Source organism: Suncus etruscus, chromosome 9 (genome assembly GCF_024139225.1).
Source record: "Suncus etruscus isolate mSunEtr1 chromosome 9, mSunEtr1.pri.cur, whole genome shotgun sequence".
In the NCBI taxonomy this organism is placed as follows: Eukaryota; Metazoa; Chordata; class Mammalia; order Eulipotyphla; family Soricidae; genus Suncus; species Suncus etruscus.
The window spans coordinates 25,907,159-25,925,787 of NC_064856.1; the positions used below are offsets into that span (position 1 = coordinate 25,907,159).

The 18,629-nt window shown below is 42.5% G+C and overlaps 1 protein-coding gene across 1 annotated transcript in view; it reads left to right on the plus strand.

Annotated features, from left to right (window-relative positions):
* The window catches only part of STK4 (serine/threonine kinase 4), a 120,043-nt gene that overhangs the window by 28,647 nt on the left and 72,767 nt on the right, over nt 1-18,629 (plus strand). The window contains exons 5-8 of the mRNA XM_049779254.1: nt 2,872-3,036; nt 12,921-13,088; nt 14,962-15,099; nt 18,487-18,615. Of these exons, the coding sequence (XP_049635211.1) occupies nt 2,872-3,036; nt 12,921-13,088; nt 14,962-15,099; nt 18,487-18,615 (600 nt within the window). The remainder of the gene's footprint in view (nt 1-2,871; nt 3,037-12,920; nt 13,089-14,961; nt 15,100-18,486; nt 18,616-18,629) is intronic.

Genomic DNA, 18,629 nt, shown 5'->3' on the forward strand with positions numbered 1-18,629 from the left:
CTCAGGGGTTACTCCTGGCTGTTTGCTCAGAAATAGCTCCTGGCAGGCACGGGGGACCATATGGGACACCGGGATTCGAACCAACCACCTTTGGTCCTGGATCGGCTGCTTGCAAGGCAAACGCCACTGTGCTATCTCTCCGGGCCCTTCATTCTTTTTTTCTATTTTGTTTTGTTTTTGGGCCACACCTGGTGACACTCAGGGGTTACTCCTGGCTCTGCACTCAGAAATTGCTCCTGGCAGACTTGGGGATGATATAGGATGCTGGGGATCTAACCCAGGACTGTCCCATGTTGGCTGCGTTCATAGCAAATGCCCTACCACTGTGCTATCATTCTGGCCCATCTGTTCACATTCTTTGAGGAGTTTTTTAATTGTTTGCTTTAAGGCTCTTTCTAGTCTCTTTTGTTGTATGGAGTTGTTGTGTATCTCATTTTCCAGCTCACTGATTTGGTTCTCAGCCACTGTTACTCTGTTGGACAAGCTTTTTAGTGAGGGGTTTTCTCATTTTTTATTCTTTTTTTTTTTTGGCAGTGCTCAGGGGTTACTCCTGGCTTTACGTTGAGAAATCACTCCTGGCAGGCTCAGGGGACCATATGGGATGCTGGGATTCAAACCACTGTCCTTTTGCATGCCAGGCAAACAAACGCCTTACCTCCATGCTATCTCTCCAGCCCCTCATTTTTATTTTTATATCCTTTTGGTTCTTATTTGTGGTTTGTTCAGCTCATTCCATGCTTTCTTTGAGTTCTATGAGTATCCGTATTTCTTCTCTAAACTCCTGAGGGGTTACTTAGGTGGTTGCCACTTTTTGGGTCATCAGAGATGCCACCATCTAATTTTTTTTGGTTTTGGGTCATACTCTGCAGCACTCAGGGGTTACTCCTGGTTCTGCATTTAGAAGTTGCTCCTGGCAGACTCAGGGGCCTAAATGGGATTCTGGGAATCTAACCGGAGCCGGTCTGGGGTTGGCTGTGTCTAAGGCAAACACCCTACCACTATACTATTGTTCTGGCCCCCAAGAGCTGCCAACTTCAATCTCTATGCATGGTGGAGGCCTGTGTTGTCCCCATTTTCCTGCTTATAGTGTGCTTTTTTTTTTTTTTTTTTGTTTGGTCTTTGGGTCACACGCCGCAGCACTCAGGGATTACTCCTGGCTCTAGGCTCAGAAATCGCCCCTGGCAGGCACAGGGGACCATATGGGATGCGGGGATTTGAACCACTGTCCTCCCGCATGCAAGGCAAACTCCTTTACCTCCATGCTATCTCTCCAGCCCCTAGTGTGAAGTTTTCTATGTGTTGTGCTGGGGTTCATTGACTAGGAGATATGTGTAGCTGCAGAGTGGGTAGGTTCCTCTGGTCTGCCCTTTGTGGATGGGGTCAGCTCACCTTCGTTAATGTGGCTTCCACAGGCTCTTCTGGGTAGCGTTGGTCCCAACACTGGCAACTGTGGGTCTGGATGGCAGCCACAAGGAAAAGCACGCAGCGGGAATTCAGCAAAAAGGAGATTTTTGATAAAGAGCAGGCAGTGATAGTTGCAATGAAGAAAACGAATGAGGATAGTGAGAGTGATGGTTGAGAGAAGTCATTCATGGAACTAACATTTAACATAAAGCAAAAACTTGATGTGCTGGAGAGATATAGCAGATAGGATGCTGTCTGCTCACAACCAGCCCTGACTCAACCCCTGGCATTGACATGAGTGATCTCTGAGTGCAGACCCAGGAGTAAGCCCAGAGCATTCCTAGATGTGACCCAAAAAAACCAAGAAATAAACCTTAACAAGAAAATTTGAGGGCCCGGAGAGATAGCACAGCGGCGTTTGCCTTGCAAGCAGCCGATCCAGGACCAAAGGTGGTTGGTTCGAATCCCGGTGTCCCATATGGTCCCCCGTGCCTGCCAGAAGCTATTTCTGAGCAGACAGCCAGGAGTAACCCCTGAGCAACGCCGGGTGTGGCCCAAAAACAAAAACAAAAACAAAAAATTTGATTAGGAAAAATAAAAGTTAGAACTTTTAACATAATTTTTAGGGGAATCACCAATGTTTTACACCCTGAGACCTGAATGAGTTTGGTGCATTTGAGTGCTAATAAAGTTGGGTGAGGTAGCTCAGGAGGCTGAACACATGCTTTACATTCAGGACACCCAGGTTTCATCTCAAACAGAATAGTAGTAGCCCCAGCACAATCAGGTCTGGCCCCCCCAAATGAAGGGGCCACGATTACTAGAGAGAAAAGAGGAAGCAGATGATGTTATACAGGTGAGGTGTAGGGCAGGGCAAGATTATGTTGGTTATGATCTGTGAGTATATTCTTTTTTTCTCTCAAGTCCAATAGAAACAGTTCTGTCTGGGTTCTAAGCATACGAATAGCTTTATGATTTTGTTTTCAAAAGCAGGCTGTGATTTGTGGTTGAGATGTGGCTTAGTAGTAGAGCACATTCTTACATGCAAGAGGCCCCAGGTATGATTCCTGTTGCACACACTCACACACATATATGAAAGATAGTAAGATAACTTGGTTCTGTGTAGACTATAGTAGATAAAAGTAGAAACAGGAAATATCTTAGCCTTTAGCTTTATAAAAGAGAGAGAGGCCAGACCAATAGCATAGTGGGTCCCCCGAGCCTGCCAGGAGTGATTTCTGAGTGCAGAACCAGGAATCACTCCTGAGTGCTGCAGGATGTGGCCCACCCCCAAAATAGAGAGAAAATAAGTATTTGCATAGTTGTAGATAATAATTTTGTTATTCCCATGTAGTTGATAGAATGTAAATTGATAGATGTAAGTTGATATAATTATATGTAAGTTGTAACTGATGTAAGTTGATAGAATTTTATCTTGTTTTTTATTTCTGTGTTTTTTCTTTTTAGTTAACAGAAGATGAAATAGCTACAATACTACAGTCAACACTGAAAGGACTGGAATACCTTCATTTTATGAGAAAAATACATCGAGATATCAAAGCAGGAAATATTTTGCTAAATACTGAAGGACATGCAAAACTTGCAGATTTTGGGGTGGCAGGTCAACTTACAGTAAGTAAAAATACCAGTTGTGCAGATGAGGGAATTTGTTTTGTTTTCTTTTTTTGGGGGGGCCATACCCAGTGGTGCTCAGGGGTTACTCTTGGCTCTGTGCTCACAAATTGCCCCTGGAAGGCTCGGGGGACCTTATGAGATGCCAGGATTTGAACTACTTTCTCTCCTGGATCAGCTGCATGCAAGGCAAATACCCTACTGCTGTGCTATCTCTCTATCCCCCAAGGGAATTTCTTTTTATTTAAAAATTATAGGGCTGGAGAGATAGCATGGAGGTAGGGGGTTTGCCTTGCATGCAGAAGGATGGTGGTTCGAATCCCGGGATCCCTCATGGTTCCTCATGCTTGCCAAGAGCGATTTCTGAGCATAGAGCCAGGAATAACCCCTGAGAGCTGCCGGGTATGACCCAAAAACAAAAACAGACAAACAAACAAATAAAAAATTATAATACTGTACTTAGGGTTAGAGTAAAAGTACAAAGGGTAGGACACTATCTTGCACACAACTAATCCAGGTTCAATCCCTGACCTCAGAGATGGTCTCCTAAGCACTAAGCACCACTAGGAATGATTCACAACAAAACATTTAATTATTGGATTAGTTTTTTTTTTTTTTTTTTTCCGGCCACACCAGTTCGATGCTCAGGGGTTACTCCTGACTAAGCGCTCAGAAATCGCCCCTGGCTTGGAGGGACCATATGGGACACGGGGGATCGAACCACGGTCCTGATCCTTGGCTAGCGCTTGCAAGGCAGACACCTTACCTCTAGCGCCACCTCGCCGGCCCCTTGGATTAGTTTTAATCACTGACTGACACATTCTCCCCAGCACTTGTTTTCTTTCTCACAGATGGGACTGCTAGGTAATGTGATATTTCTGCGTTTAATTTTTGGAAGTCTCCTTATTGTTATCCAGTTTATATTCCTACCAATTATTTTATCTTTCTAACAACAGTTGTTTCCACAGGTGAGAGATGATCCCTCTATGTGATTTTGATTTGCATTTTTCCAGTAACTAGTAGTGTTAAGCTTCTTTTGATGTGCCTATTAGCCCATTTGTCTATCCACTTTAAAAACTGTCTGTGGGGGGGGGCAGGAAGGGTAGTCTTGGGTTCAGCCTTCGGCATCCCATGTAGTCCCGAAGCAAAGCCAGGAGTGATTCCTGATTACCTAGCTGGGAGTAACCCTTGACCATTGCTGGTGTAACCCAAAAATCAAAACAAAACAAAACAAAAAACAAATGTTTACGAGGGCTGGAATGATAGTACAGCTCTTGCCTTGCACATAGTCTACCCCAGATTCTATCCCCCGCATTGCATATGGTCCCCCAACACCACTGGGAATAATTCCAGGTCAAGAGTAAGCCCTGAGTATTGATTGATCACTCAGTACATTCCTAAAATAAACAAGCAAGAAAATGTTTATAAGGCACTTTGCCTTTTTTTTGGGGGGGGGTGTTACTTACTCCTGGTGGCACTCAGGGGTTATTTCTGACTCTGCTCTCCGAAACCACTCCTGGCAGGCTCGGGGGACCATATGGGATGCTGAGCATTGAACCTGGGTCTGTCCTGGGTCTACTGCATGCAAGGCAAACACCCTACCACTGTGCTATCTCTCTGGCCCTCACTTTGCCTTTTTTTGTTTTTTGGGTCACACCCAGTAGTGCTCATAGGTTACTCTTGGCTCTGTTCTCAGAAATTGCTCTGGCAGGCTTGGGGGACCATATGGGTTGCTGGGATTCGAACCACCACCACCATCTGGATCAGCTGTGTACAAGGCAAATGCTCTACTGTTGTGCTATCTCTCCAGCCCCACTCCTCCCAAAAGTTATAAACCTCTTGTTAAAAGCAGGAAAAGTTCCTGATGTTGGATTTTCTTGGTCCTGAAAAATGAATTTTTAATTTGTTATTAGAAGTGAGACTGCAATAGAGGATAAGGTGGCTGGACTGTTTTGGTAGCTATCCTCATTGTTACTTGGCTTAAGTTCCTCATTTCTACTAAATTCAGGTTTCCCGGAGGCTGTGAATAGTGGCAGTTCAGGGCAGAGATGGTTTCTGTGGACCTTGCTTGAGCACTTTGTTCATAAATGTGCGTCCTATTTTCCTGATGCACAGTCTTACCCGTACTTTAGATCTTCCATTTCTTACTTCAGAAATACACTTGCTGTGTACATACAGTATATACAGTGTTCATGTAGTACAAGGGAAACCTCTTGAAGAAGAGTGGTTCCGGGGAGTGAGGGGGTGCCACGGGGGAGGACTATCTGTTCTCAGCCCAGTCTTCCAATTAGTCTCATTTCACTCCTCTTCTGTGAACTTCATGTTGCCAGTTTCACTCTTTTAGGAGGGGTTGGTATGGAAATCAGATTGTGTCTTGTCTCTTTGAGCAACCAACTCCAGACTCCATTTTGAAGGTCTGCTCAGTTTGGACACAAGTCCATCAGTTTTCTGCCTATAGAATGTTGTTGCTGAGTCTCTTTCCCCCATTAGCTTTCTGTGGACTTAACTCATTAAAAAGAAAATAACAAAGCTGGGGCCGGAGAGATAGCATGGAGGCAAGGCATTTGCCTTGCATGCAGAAGGTCGGTGGTTCGAAGCCGGCATCCCATACGGTCCCCCAAGCCTGCCAGGAGCGATTTCTGAGCATAGAGCCAGGAGTAACCCCTGAGTGCTGCTGGGTGTGACCCAAAAACCAAAAAAAAAAAAAAAAAAAAAATTGCTATATGTGTCTGTTTGGTCTTTGTCTTTACCCAGAAATCTCCCTTGTTTCTGATGACAGTACTTGGTGTGGCAGATACCCTGATAGATTGATTGCCATCATTCCGTGCACTTGGATAATGGTTGACCATGAACATGCTTATTATTTTCCCACTGCCATAAAATAAGCACGGTGATAAACATCCTTGTGACTTAAGTTTTTAGTGTTTCCTTGAGAATGTCTTAGGGTATGCTCTTAATACTGAAATGTGTGTGAGATCTTATGATAGTTTATTAATTTATTTTAGTTCTTGATCCACATATGGCAGTGCTCAGGGCTTATTCTGATGGCTTTGTGCTTAGGGATCACTTCTGGCAGTGCTCAGGAGCTCCGTGAAGGTGTCAGGGATTGAATATAGGGTAGCTGCTTGCAAGACAAAGACTGTAATTGCCCCAAACATCATATTGAGATGGGGAGGAGAGGAGAAAATGAGAGGAGAGGAAGAGACAAGGAGGATGGGGGAGGGGAGAGAGAGAGAGAAAACACCATACAGGGAAGTATGGATAGAAGACCTATCCAGAGCCAGTTCCTCCAAGGTTTGCTTGATACATGCTAAGTCAGAAATACGTGTTTTGGGTAAAAACAGGTTGTAAACAAACAGATACAAGGAAACTAGTTTTCTTTGTTTTGGGTGGAACCAAGCTGTAAGTTGTAAACCAACAGGCTGTACTTTTTCTGTGGCCCTATTCTATACTTGTTGACCTGTACTTTATTGTATACTATATACATTTTATTGTTTATGTTTTTAACCTGTGTGCACTTGGAAGTATAGTTTTACAGATGATTAGTCAAATGCCAGTGTGCATTTGTTCTTTTTATAGTCTACCTTTTGCTGACTTGAAATGACCATTGACTCTTTCTCCAGGTTATACATACACATATATCTATGTTATAGTTTATTATCTGCAGTTAGTATTTCCTATTAATGTGCTACTGTACTAATACAACTCTATATACAGAGCTAGTTGAATTAGTATCTTCTCATTAGTATTGGTTTAAAATTATTTTAGTTAACTCAAATAGCATTTTTGTTTGTCCATTTTGGGGCAACACCAGCTTTGCCTAGGACTTAGTTCTGATTCTGTTTTCAGGGATTACTCCTATAGGCTCAAGAAAACACCTGGGGGTTCTGGGGATCAAGCTTGGATTGACCACATACTAGGTGAGCACCTTCACTGCTGTAATAGGTCTTTGGCCCTCAAATAACTTTGCTTGTTTTGGGGCTACACGTGGTGATGCCGAAGAGTTATTCCTAGCTCTGCATTCAAGAATTATTCCTGTTGGGGTTGGGGAACCATATATAGGATGTTGGGGATTGAACCTGGGTTGGTCATGTGTCTTACCTGCTGTACTATCTCTACCTTCCTCCAAATACCTTTTTTTTTCAACCATGTTAATAGCTGAGGTCTTCTTCTTTTTTTTTTTTTTTTTTGGTTTTTGGGCCACACCCGGCGGTGCTCAGGGGTTACTCCTGGCTGTCTGCTCAGAAATAGCTCCTGGCAGGCACGGGGGACCATATGGGACACCGGGATTCGAACCAACCACCTTTGGTCCTGGATCGACTGCTTGCGAGGCAAACGCCGCTGTGCTATCTTTCCGGGCCCAATAGCTGAGGTCTTTAACACAATTTGTTTACCGTATTTATTCGAGTCTAAGCGCACCCCATGTATAATGTGCGCCCCTAATTTTCGATTAAAAATCGGTATAAAATTTTGTTTCATACCAAGCATTGTAATTGACAAGAAAATGTTGTTGAACACATGCGGCCATGATAAAAATCATTTATTGACAACGTAAACTGGTATAATCGAAATAAAATGACCGGTAACAATATTTATTTAAAATGCTTCCAAGTCAGATTCATCATCAGATACATTAAAGAGTTGTTCCCATTCTTCTCAAGTTAATTTTTTGTCAGTGTCCCAGTTGGCAGGAACTTTCATCTGTTTCTCCAGTTCCTTCACTTTCTTCTGAGTCTGAATTCCCCAGCAGGTCGTCTTCTGTGCCGTCCATTTGATTGCTGCTGCCTGTCTTCATAAAAACTCTTGATGATCATTTCTTTTTTTTTTTTTTATTTTATTTTATTTTTATTTTTAATTATGAGAACAAGGGTGCAAAGAAAGAGGACAAGGTAAAGTTACAGTGGAAGGACAATCACCCATAACATAATTCTCAGAAGTCCCCTTGCTGATATCTTAACTTTGAAATTTCAGCCAAAGAACATTAAGATAAATAAGACAGAATTCATGTACAATTACTTTGTCCCTCAAGTCCCCAGATTGTAACACATTATAATATTTCTTAACAGTACACAAGGTAATCTAAAGCCATAAAACTTACGTAACTCCTTAAACATTACAGGCATAGTATTTTCTTACATTTTTATATACATGCATATTAGCTTAAGTTAACCTCAAATTTTTTTTTTTTTTTTTTTTTTGTTTTTTGGGCCACACCCGTTTGACGCTCAGGGGTTACTCCTGGCTATGTGCTCAGAAATCGCCCCTGGCTTGGGGGGACCATATGGGACGCCGGGGGATTGAACCGCGGTCCTTCCTTGGCTAGCGCTTGCAAGGCAGACACCTTACCTCCATCGCCACCTACCCGGCCCCTAGTTAACCTCAAATTTTAAGTGAGTTCTTTTTAAGGATTAGAGTCAAAGGAGCACAGTAAAAATGGTGTTAGAGTGGCAATTGTTTGCATAGGCCCACCAAAATATGAGGGACATGGAAAGAGATAACCTTGGCCTAAGTACAAAGAGACCAGACCCCTGAAGTTTCCTGGCACAAGACCAAGTCTAGGCTCCAGGCATAGGACCCCTGGGCTGACCACTTAGTCCAGGGGAACAAGATTTCCCCCCATACCAGGCGGGTCTTCAGGGCCATGCCTGGTTAATCGGGCCCTGGGGGGAGGGGGTGAGAAATTCCTCCCTAGGCATCCAAAAACTACAGAGGCTCGGCTGGGCTCAGAACACTCCGCGTGCCAGGATTTCTTGGTGTGTTTACCTGGTATGTTGGGGGCTCTGGGCAGGACAGCTAGCCATAGGACCCCTGGGCTGACCACTTAGTCCAGGGGAACAAGATTCCCCCCCACACGAGGCGGGTCTTCAGGGCACAGGGCACGTCTGGTTAATCAGGCCCTGGGGGGAGGGGGTGAGAAATTCCTCCCTAGGCATCCAAAAACTACAGAGGCTCGGCTGGGCTCAGAACACTCCACATGCCAGGATTTCGTGGGCTTTTGACTGGTATGATGGGGGCTCTGGGCAGGACAGCTAGCCATAGGACCCCTGGGCTGACCACTTAGTCCAGGGGAACAAGATTCCCCCCACACCAGGCGGGTCTTCAGGGCCACGCCTGGTTAATCGGGCCCAGGTGGGAGGGGGTGAGAAATTCCTCCCTAGGCATCCAAAAACTACAGAGGCTAGGCTGGGCTCAGAACACTCCACATGCCAGGATGATGATCATTTCTTTGGGTATGTCGTCCCATGATGTTTTAGCCCAGGATGTCATGAGAGAAAGGCCAGGTTTCTTGGGTTTTTTTTTTTTTTTCTTTGCCCTCGAGTACAGTGCACGGCTGTAGTCCGGAAAAGGCACAGTATGAACTCACAATTCGCCTGTGCTCTCATTGGACTGGCCGCCATTGCCCCCACACCTTAGCCCTCGTTTATAACGCGCACTCAAACTTTGATTTCTTTTTTTGGTAGAAAATTTTGCACGTTATACTCAAATAAATACGGTACACGGTAAAAGTGCTGCTGAGAATCTGCAGCAACCAGACAAAACATAAATGTAATTCTCTCTCAACAATTAGCAGCTTAAGATTTGTCTATCTCCAAATACCTCTTTTTTTTTTTTTTTTTTTTTTTTTTATTTTTCTTTGGTTTTTGGGCCACACCCGGCGGTGCTCAGGGGTTACTCCTGGCTGTCTGCTCAGAAATAGCTCCTGGCAGGCACTGGAGACCATATGGGATATGGGACTTCGGGATTTGAACCAACCACCTTTGGTCCTGGATCGGCTGCTTTGCAAGGCAAACGCCGCTGTGCTATCTCTCTGGGCTCCCCAAATACCTTTTTAAGTGAAATAATCCCTCAAAGTTACTCTGACCACCACCCCTTGAAAACACCTTTGCAGAGTGGACGTTTGAGAGCAATGGAAATGACTAAAAATAAGTTCCTGTATTTATTTTTTATATATTAATGACAAGTAAAGTCATTTAAATATTTTACCTGTTATTTGCTCTTAAGTGGTATAAACTAACTCAAGCCCCAGGCATTTCTGAAGGAACATGGGAAATCTTGTTGCATATTTGATTTTGTGTCACATTTCTTTCTTCCTTATATATGTGAAGGCTTTCATTAAAACCATGCTGTTTTGAGAGGACATATATAAGTAGTTATTAAGCTGAAGTGATAGTACAGTAGGTAGGGTGCTTGCTTTGCATGTGGCTGACCTAGGTTTTGATCTCCTGGTACCTCATATCCCTCCCATAGCCCTTCAGGAGTGATCCCTGCGTGCCAAACTAAGACGAAGCCCTGAGTCCTCCTGCGTATGGTCTGAAAATCAAAAGAAAAGTGGTGATCACTTGTCCACATGTACTGTATTCCTAGACTTTACACCCCCAGAGTCACTTTTTTTTCCAGTCACTTCTTATGTATCATTTATTTGTGTATATATGTGGGTATTTATGTGTTTATGTATAAACATAATGTTTTGGAACATACAAACTTTTTTTACACACACACACACACACACACACACACACACACACACACACACACTCTTTTCAATTTCCTGATTGTACATGTAAGCTAGGGGTCTCAAACTCACGGCCCTTCGTACATTTTGTGGCCCTGCTCTAGAGGAATCTTTTTTTGTTTTGTTTTGTTTTAGTTGTTTGGGTCACACCCCACAATGTTCAAGACTTACTACTGACTTTGCACTCAAGGATCACCCCGACTTTGCCTCCTTCGGCCCCCAGGTAAATTGAGTTTGAGACCCCTGATGTAAGCCATCATATTGGTTGTTTTTTGAATAGGGGTTACCATGCTATGCTTGACAGTGTTTGCTGCTCAGCCTGGTGGTAAAAAAGGAGTTACTAGGGCCACATCTAGCCAGTGCTGGGGACTTATCATGCTGGGCACTATGTTGTATTGGCAATTGACTAAGGGGCCCTGCAAATGCTAGGCATTTGCTCTACTGCTCTACCACTTCATCTATCTGTCAGGTTTCCAAAGTGTTAGTATTTTTTTCTCTGCCACGAATATAACAATATAAAATTTATAATTATCGACTATCATTTTATAGTTATGATCATTTTTTTTTTTTTTTTTTTTTTTTTGGTTTTTGGGCCACACCCAGTAACGCTCAGGGGTTACTCCTGGCTATGTGCTCAGAAGTTGCTCCTGGCTTGGGGGACCATATGGGACACCGGGGGATCGAACCGCGGTCCGTCCAAGGTTAGCGCAGGCAAGGCAGGCACCTTACCTTTAGCGCCACCGCCCGGCCCCCAGTTATGATCATTTTTATCTTACATAATCAAGGTTATGGTTTTGTTTTGTTTTGTTTTGTTTTGGAGCTAACACTCAGTGATGCTCAGGGATTACTTCAGGCTCTGCTCTTAACAATCACTCCTGGTGGTTTATGGAGAACCATATGGAATACAGGGGATTGAACTCAGATTGGCCGTGTGCTAGGCAAGCATCCTCCCTGCTGTGCTATGCTCCAACCTCAAGGCTATGGTAGCTTATATTCTAATAGTTTTGCTTTCTAATTTTTTGTTTATGTTTTCTATGTTGGAAAACTGTACTTACTTTTTTAAAAATGTTGCTTTTAGGGGTAGTGTGGTACAGCTGATAGGGTGTTTGCCTTCATGCAGCCAATCTGAGTTCAATCTCCAGCATCTTATACTCATCTTATACTCAGGTTCCCTGAGTCCTCTAGGAGTAACTGCTGAGTGCAGAGCTAAGAGTAACTCCTGAGCACCACTGGCTGTGGTCCAAACTCCCTTCTCCAAAAAAAAAAAAAAAAGAAAAAAGAAGTTGGTTTCAGGGACTGAGAGATAGTATGTTGGGAAAGACTTTTGCCTTACACACTACCCATCTGGTTTCAATTCCTCACACTTCTGAACCCAGTCAGGAGTGATACCTGAGCAGAGACAGGAATAAGCCCTGAGCACTGCCAGTTGTGGCCAAAAGCCTAAAAAAGAAAAAGGATCAGTTTCACTGTCTGGATATTTATTGTGTTTAACTTACCTCTTTTCAATGTCCATTTTCATTGTTTTCTTTCCCTCCTTTTCCACCCTCTATTACTACTGGTATTTCTATAATACTAATTAATACTTCATTGTGATAAAATTTTTAAGCAATTAGCATCAAATAATATTGACATTTACTAAATGTTACCAACTTCTCAAAATTACCTACTAAAAAGTTGAGCCAGTTTATTAGTGACCTTATATTTTAGTACCTGATATTTTGTGCTGTTATCAGATTCATTTTTCACTGTTAATCCTTTCCGTTACTGTCAGTAGTAGTTTGTTTTAGTGATTGAGAACCTTTTATGCTTTAAGATCATTTGAATTTCTCTTGTTACTTGATGAATCAGGTTTTGGATTTTTTTTATCATCTAAATAATATCAGGACATTTTTGTTTGTTTTTGGGTCACATCCAGTGGTTCTTAGGGGTTACTCCTGACTCTGCATGCAGGAATTATTCCTGGCAGCTTCTGGGGACCTATGGGAAGCTGAGGATTGAAAAGGGGGTTGGGTGGGGTTGTTGACCAAGTGCACAGCAAGCATCCTACCTGCTGTAATATTGCTCCAGTCCCTCAAGGTATTTCAGAGTATTGAAAAAATTTTCTTGGTTTAAAGAGGTCCAGAGAGATAGCTCAATAGGTTGTGTACTTGCAAAACATGTTTTTCCTTCAGGATGCCTTTTTGATCCTGGCATCACATACCTTTCCTGACCCAATCTTTTCTCGGGTTGTTTTCACCCATGGCCAGAAGGTCATAAGGTCATGGAGATTATCTGGGGTCAGCCACATGCCAGACAATAGCACCCCTGTACTATATCTCCAGCCCTCAAGAATTTTAATGCTCTGTATTGAAGTCTCCCCTTTCTATTTTAGGATACCATGGCTAAGAGAAATACAGTGATAGGAACACCATTTTGGATGGCTCCAGAAGTGATTCAGGAAATTGGATACAACTGTGTGGCTGACATCTGGTCACTGGGGATAACCGCTATAGAAATGGCTGAAGGGAAACCTCCCTATGCTGATATTCATCCAATGAGGGTAAGGAAATGGACTGAAGGGTGGTTAGTTACTTACTGGTCATTGTCGAAAAGTTCGTTAAATGGCTTCTGGCTTAGGGGACCATATGGGATGCCAAGTGATTGCACCAGTGTCCATCCTTGGTCAGCAAATGCAAGGCAAATGCCCTACTGCTGTACCACTGCTCAGGTCCCAGAAACATTAATTTTAAAGGATACATACACACCTGTGTTTATTGCAGCAGTAGGGTCAGTTGTTGCAAAGATATGGAAACAGTGTTCGTAGTCAATTATGGATTAATGGATCAAAAAGTTCTGTTATATTTACATAATGGAATACTTTCAGTGGTAAGAAAAAATGAAGCCAATTTGCTATTACATGAATGGGATTAGAAAGTGTCATGCTGAGTGAAATATAGATATAGAATGATAAAGGAAGGGTCCCAAAACAAAGTATTAAGTTGTCCAAAGAGGAGCCAGAGAGATAGCATGGAGATAGGGCATTTGCCTTGCATGCAAAAGGATGGTAGTTTGAATCCCAGTATTCCATATGGTCCCCAGAGCCTGCCAGGAGCGATTTCTGAGCATAGAGCCAGGAGTAATCCCTGAGCGCTGCCAGGTATGACCCAAAAAACAGAATACAAAAAAACAAACAAAAAGATGTCCAAAGAGTAGCTTTCCCATTTTGGTGGAAGGTGGGGTAGGGGTTGGGCTTGCAGGCAGAAACAGAGGATAGGAGAATTTACTGGTTATAATATATATATATATATATATATATATATATATATATATATATATATATATATATACATATACATTTATATAGATAAAATCTCTCTGTATATATGAAAATATATATATACTTTAGGGGGGGCTTTTGGGCCACACTCGGCTACACTTGGGTTACTCCTGGCTCTGCAGTCAGAAATCGCTTCTGGCTTGGGGGGCCATATGGAATACCAGGATTCGGCCAGGATTCGAACCCAGGTCCATCCTGGGTTGGCCACATTCAAGGCAAACACCCTACCACTGTGCTATCTCTCTGGCCCCTACTGGTTATATTTTTAAATTTAAAAAATTATTTAAGGGGCTGGAGTGATAGTGATAGAATAATTGAGTAGGGTCTCATGCAGCCAACATCTATTTGATCCCTGATACTCCATACTGTATGTTGGACTGATTTGGCTTGGAGGTTGATGAATTTCTTTTGGTTTAAAGCATGGATTTGGGCTCAAACTCTCTATAGCTATTGCCTCTATAACATGGTGCTGGAGTAATTTGAAGGAAGGAAATTTGATAGCTATGTGGCCTGTTCTCTTTAGGACAGGGGTCTCAAACTCAATTTACCTGGGGGCCACAGGAGGCAAAGTTGGGGTGATCCTTGAGTGCAAAGTCAGTAGTAAGCCTTGAACGTTGGGGGTGTGTGACCCAAACAACTAAAACAAAACAAAACAAAAAAAGATTCTTCTAGGGCAGGGCCACAAAATGTTGTACGGAGGGCCTCGAGTTTGAGACCCCTGCTTTAGGACATTAATACTCTTTAGGTCTTACCTTTGTGCTTTGGAAGCTGCTGTGCTGTGGTTAGCAGAAAGGAAAACCAAAACAACAACAACAACAACAACACAGGTTTGATGGCCTTATGCGGGTGAGGTTTAGGGGATTATGAAAGAGGGAGATGAGAAGGGAAAGATATAGGAGGAAGGGAGAGAGTTCTAAATCATGTTCTCAGGTTGTCATAGTTTGTGTTTTGGTTTTCTCATGTTTTCATTGAAGTTTACATTGGCTTACCCATGGGAAAGAGAAAAATTGTTTTGTCAAGCACTTAAATTTAAAATTGTTAGGTTTTTCCAGTGAAGCAACATTTTTATTTACCAGGACCTTTCCTTTTTAACTAGGCTATTTTCATGATTCCTACAAACCCTCCTCCCACGTTTCGGAAACCGGAGCTGTGGTCCGATAGCTTCATGGATTTTGTGAAGCAGTGTCTTGTGAAGAGCCCTGAGCAGAGAGCCACAGCCACTCAACTCTTGCAGGTACAGAGACACCACTTCCATTCATTCCCATATTGACTACAGAGGCTCTAAACCACCTCCATGAGACTAGTAAAGGTATATGGCCTGCCTGCCATATAGGAAGGTTGAACTCTGAACTGGAAAGAATGTGAAAGACCATTAGATCGGGGGTGATAGCACAGTGGTAGGGTGTTTGCCTAGTACACAGCTGACCCAGGTCAGACCGGAGTTTGATCTCCGGCATTCCATAATGGATTCAAGAGCTTGCCAGGAGTAACCCCTGAGCACTGCCAGGTGTGACTCAAAATAAACAAGAACAAATAAAATAAATGTTTAAAAAAAAGAATAGAACATAGATCAACTTTAGATCACACAGATATGGCATAAGCTTGTACACAGCTGACCTGAGTCAATCTCTAGTGTCTCATATGGTACCCAAACTCCCACCAGGAGTGATCCTGGAGCTCAGAGCAAGGAGTTAACGATGAACACCACAGGACAAAACCAAAAATCAATAACAAAAAAAAAAAAAGAGAATCCAAGAGTTGATGGAGCTGACAGTTAATGAGCACAACCTATGTAATGGGCACTGCTTCATTGTAATAGCTTCATACTGGATGGGTGTTGTTCCCCTCTGCAGGTGAGGAAATAAGAGGGCTCAGTGGGATTGAATCAATTAGTCACACAGCTGCTGAACAGCAGAACCAATGCTAGCTCATGGGTCTTCTTATTGCAAAGCAGGAGAGCCAACAAACCTCCTCAGTTCTGGAGGAATGGGTACTGTTGTGGCTCTGTGGGACAAGGAAAGTTGCACTGTACCTAGTCTCATAACCTTGTGCCTGAACTTTGAAGGCATAGCGATTAGCAGCTTGGATTCTTGAATTAGTCTGCTCAGATTTGAATCCTGTTCTCCTGAGAATGTAGCTTCTCCTTTACTTTCCTTTTCTTATCTATAAAATGATAAAGTACCTGCCACCTGTATTGTAAAGATTAAGTGTTATAACTCATGCAACTTTGAACTTGCTTTACTTATTGAAAGACTACAAAATACTTATTTGAGAAATATCTGCTGTTGATTGGTCTAGGTCAGTGGTTTTTAACTATGTCAGAGCTATTGTCCCTTTTTATAACTAATATATATATATATATATTTTTTTTTTTTGGCCACATCCAGTGGTGCTCAGTGACAGCTCAGGTGGCTGTCTGCTCAGAAATAGCTCCTGGTAGGCACAGGGGACCATATGGGACACCAGGATTCGAACCAACCACCTTTGGTCCTGGATCAGCTGCTTGCAAGGCAAACGCCGCTGTGCTCTCTCCGGGCCCTATAACTAATATATTTTCAATACCTTTGTTAGGATGCTTTTCCAAGATTCAGCTCATCTAATAGATTCAATTCTTGCCCATAATTTAGGAAGAATCTATACATTGCTCCTGGTATAATTAAAGAATATAAAGATAACTTGGGGCTGGAGTAATGGCGCAATGGTAGGGCATTTGCCATGCACACTGCTGACCCAGTATGGACTGTGGTTTGATTACCAGATATCCTGAGTTATCTGGCATCCAGATGACCTGGTTTCCTGAATCAGGAGCAATTTCTGAGCGTTTAGCCAGGAGTAACCCCTGAGCAGGTGTTGCTCCAAAAAAAAAAAAAAAAGAAGAAATATAAAGATGACTTAAAATAAGATAACATGCATATTAGTATAGAACTGTTGCCGTTTGACTCAATTTGCAGACATTAGTAAGTATATAATGGGCCAGGGAGATAGTTCAGTGGTAGAACACCTGCCTTTGTGTGTGAGGTCCAAGGCTCATTTCCGAGCACTAAACACACAAGCAAAAGAATCTGACACCTGTACATTGCCTCATTAATAAGTTTATTTAAGGGTAGTAAGAATATAAATTACTCCGTGTAAGATATATAAGAAAATGATGAGTAAACACCAGTAGATAGATATTCAGTAATAATAGGCTAGACTTATTTGTGTATGAAGAGGAAAATAATCTTATACATTTTCCAGATGGAGAGAACAAGGAAATAAGGCATATTTGCTAATGAGTCAGTTCTTATTTTCACCTATAGTGACAAGCTCCTTTCATACCTGTATTAATTAATTACCTACGAAGGTTGTTTATTGTTGTTTTTGGACCATGTCCAGCAATATTCAGAGAGTACTTTTGGCTTTGCATTCAGAAACTCCTTCTGGTGGTGCTTGAGGGATCATATAGGACCCCAGGGATTGAACTTGGGATCATCCATGTACAAGGCAAGCATCCTATCCTCTGTACTATTGTTCTAGCCCCTACTGATGAAATTTTATAGAAAAGATGTCTCCAACATTGTGGTTCTACAAAACGAAAGTTGATCATTTCAGTCTCTAAGGTGATTCTTTTTGGGGACCACATTCTTTGATGGGTCGCAAATTATTGCAAAGTACTCTGGGACAATCTCAATAAGTTTGGAAATGATAGGAAACCTCAATATAATTTTGTGGTGCTGGGGATGGAACTAAACACCTCATTCTTGCAAGATAAATTCCCTATTATGGAGCTAAATTAGAGCCCTAGTTTTCATATTCCATAGTAGCTGCACTTTTGCATGGAAATCTTTTTATTTACTTACAGTTTTTTTTTTTTTTTTTTTAAAGAGGGGAGCACACCTAATGTTGCATGGGAAATGATGTGGTGCCAGAGATCCAATCTAAGGCTTCCACATGTAAAACAAGCATCTGTCTGAGCCACTTCCATAGTCCTGCACCAAAGTCCTTTTTGTTCTGTGTATTTAGTTGAAACTGCTAAAGTACATCAAGTAAAACAGACAGGATTAAATTATTCAGTGACTTCTAAACAATATCTTTATTTCACTTAAGCTGCTACTCCAAAGTCACCTCCCAAATTATTGGACATTTTGTTTATTTTTAGCAAGGTTTTTTTTTTTTACCATTATTTATTGCAGGGCTATACTCTGAGATATCCCAAAGCTGTGAAGCATGTGCCCCAGCCTGTGGTTGTGGGATATCCTTCCTTCCACCACACTTTGCAGGATTGCTTGTCTCCCTGCTTCTCCACCTGTGCCACTTGTGACAAATTACCACAAGCTCTCAGCACGTTCACTAAATTTTCTCTAGGGGGCAGTACCACCCTGTTGATTTTCTTGATCTGGCTGAGAGAAACAGAGGAGACAGACATTCCAGCTGGCTGAAAAAAGATGGTTGAGTCTGTGTGTGTCTCCGTTCTGAGTTATGCAGTGAATATCATTCACTGCATAGTGAATAATGATAGTCCAATGCACACAGAGATCCACTGAGTCAGTACTTGCTGTCAAGGACCTACTGGGTACCAGGGACTGTTTTGGCACTGGTGTCTTATCAGCTTTCTCTACGGTTTGCACTTTTCTTGTTTAAGCACCCTTTTGTGAAGAGTGCCAAAGGAGTGTCTATACTTCGGGACCTAATTAATGAAGCCATGGATGTGAAGCTAAAACGCCAGGAAGCCCAGCAGCGGGAGGTGGACCAGGATGATGAAGAAAACTCAGTGAGTGGCAGGCC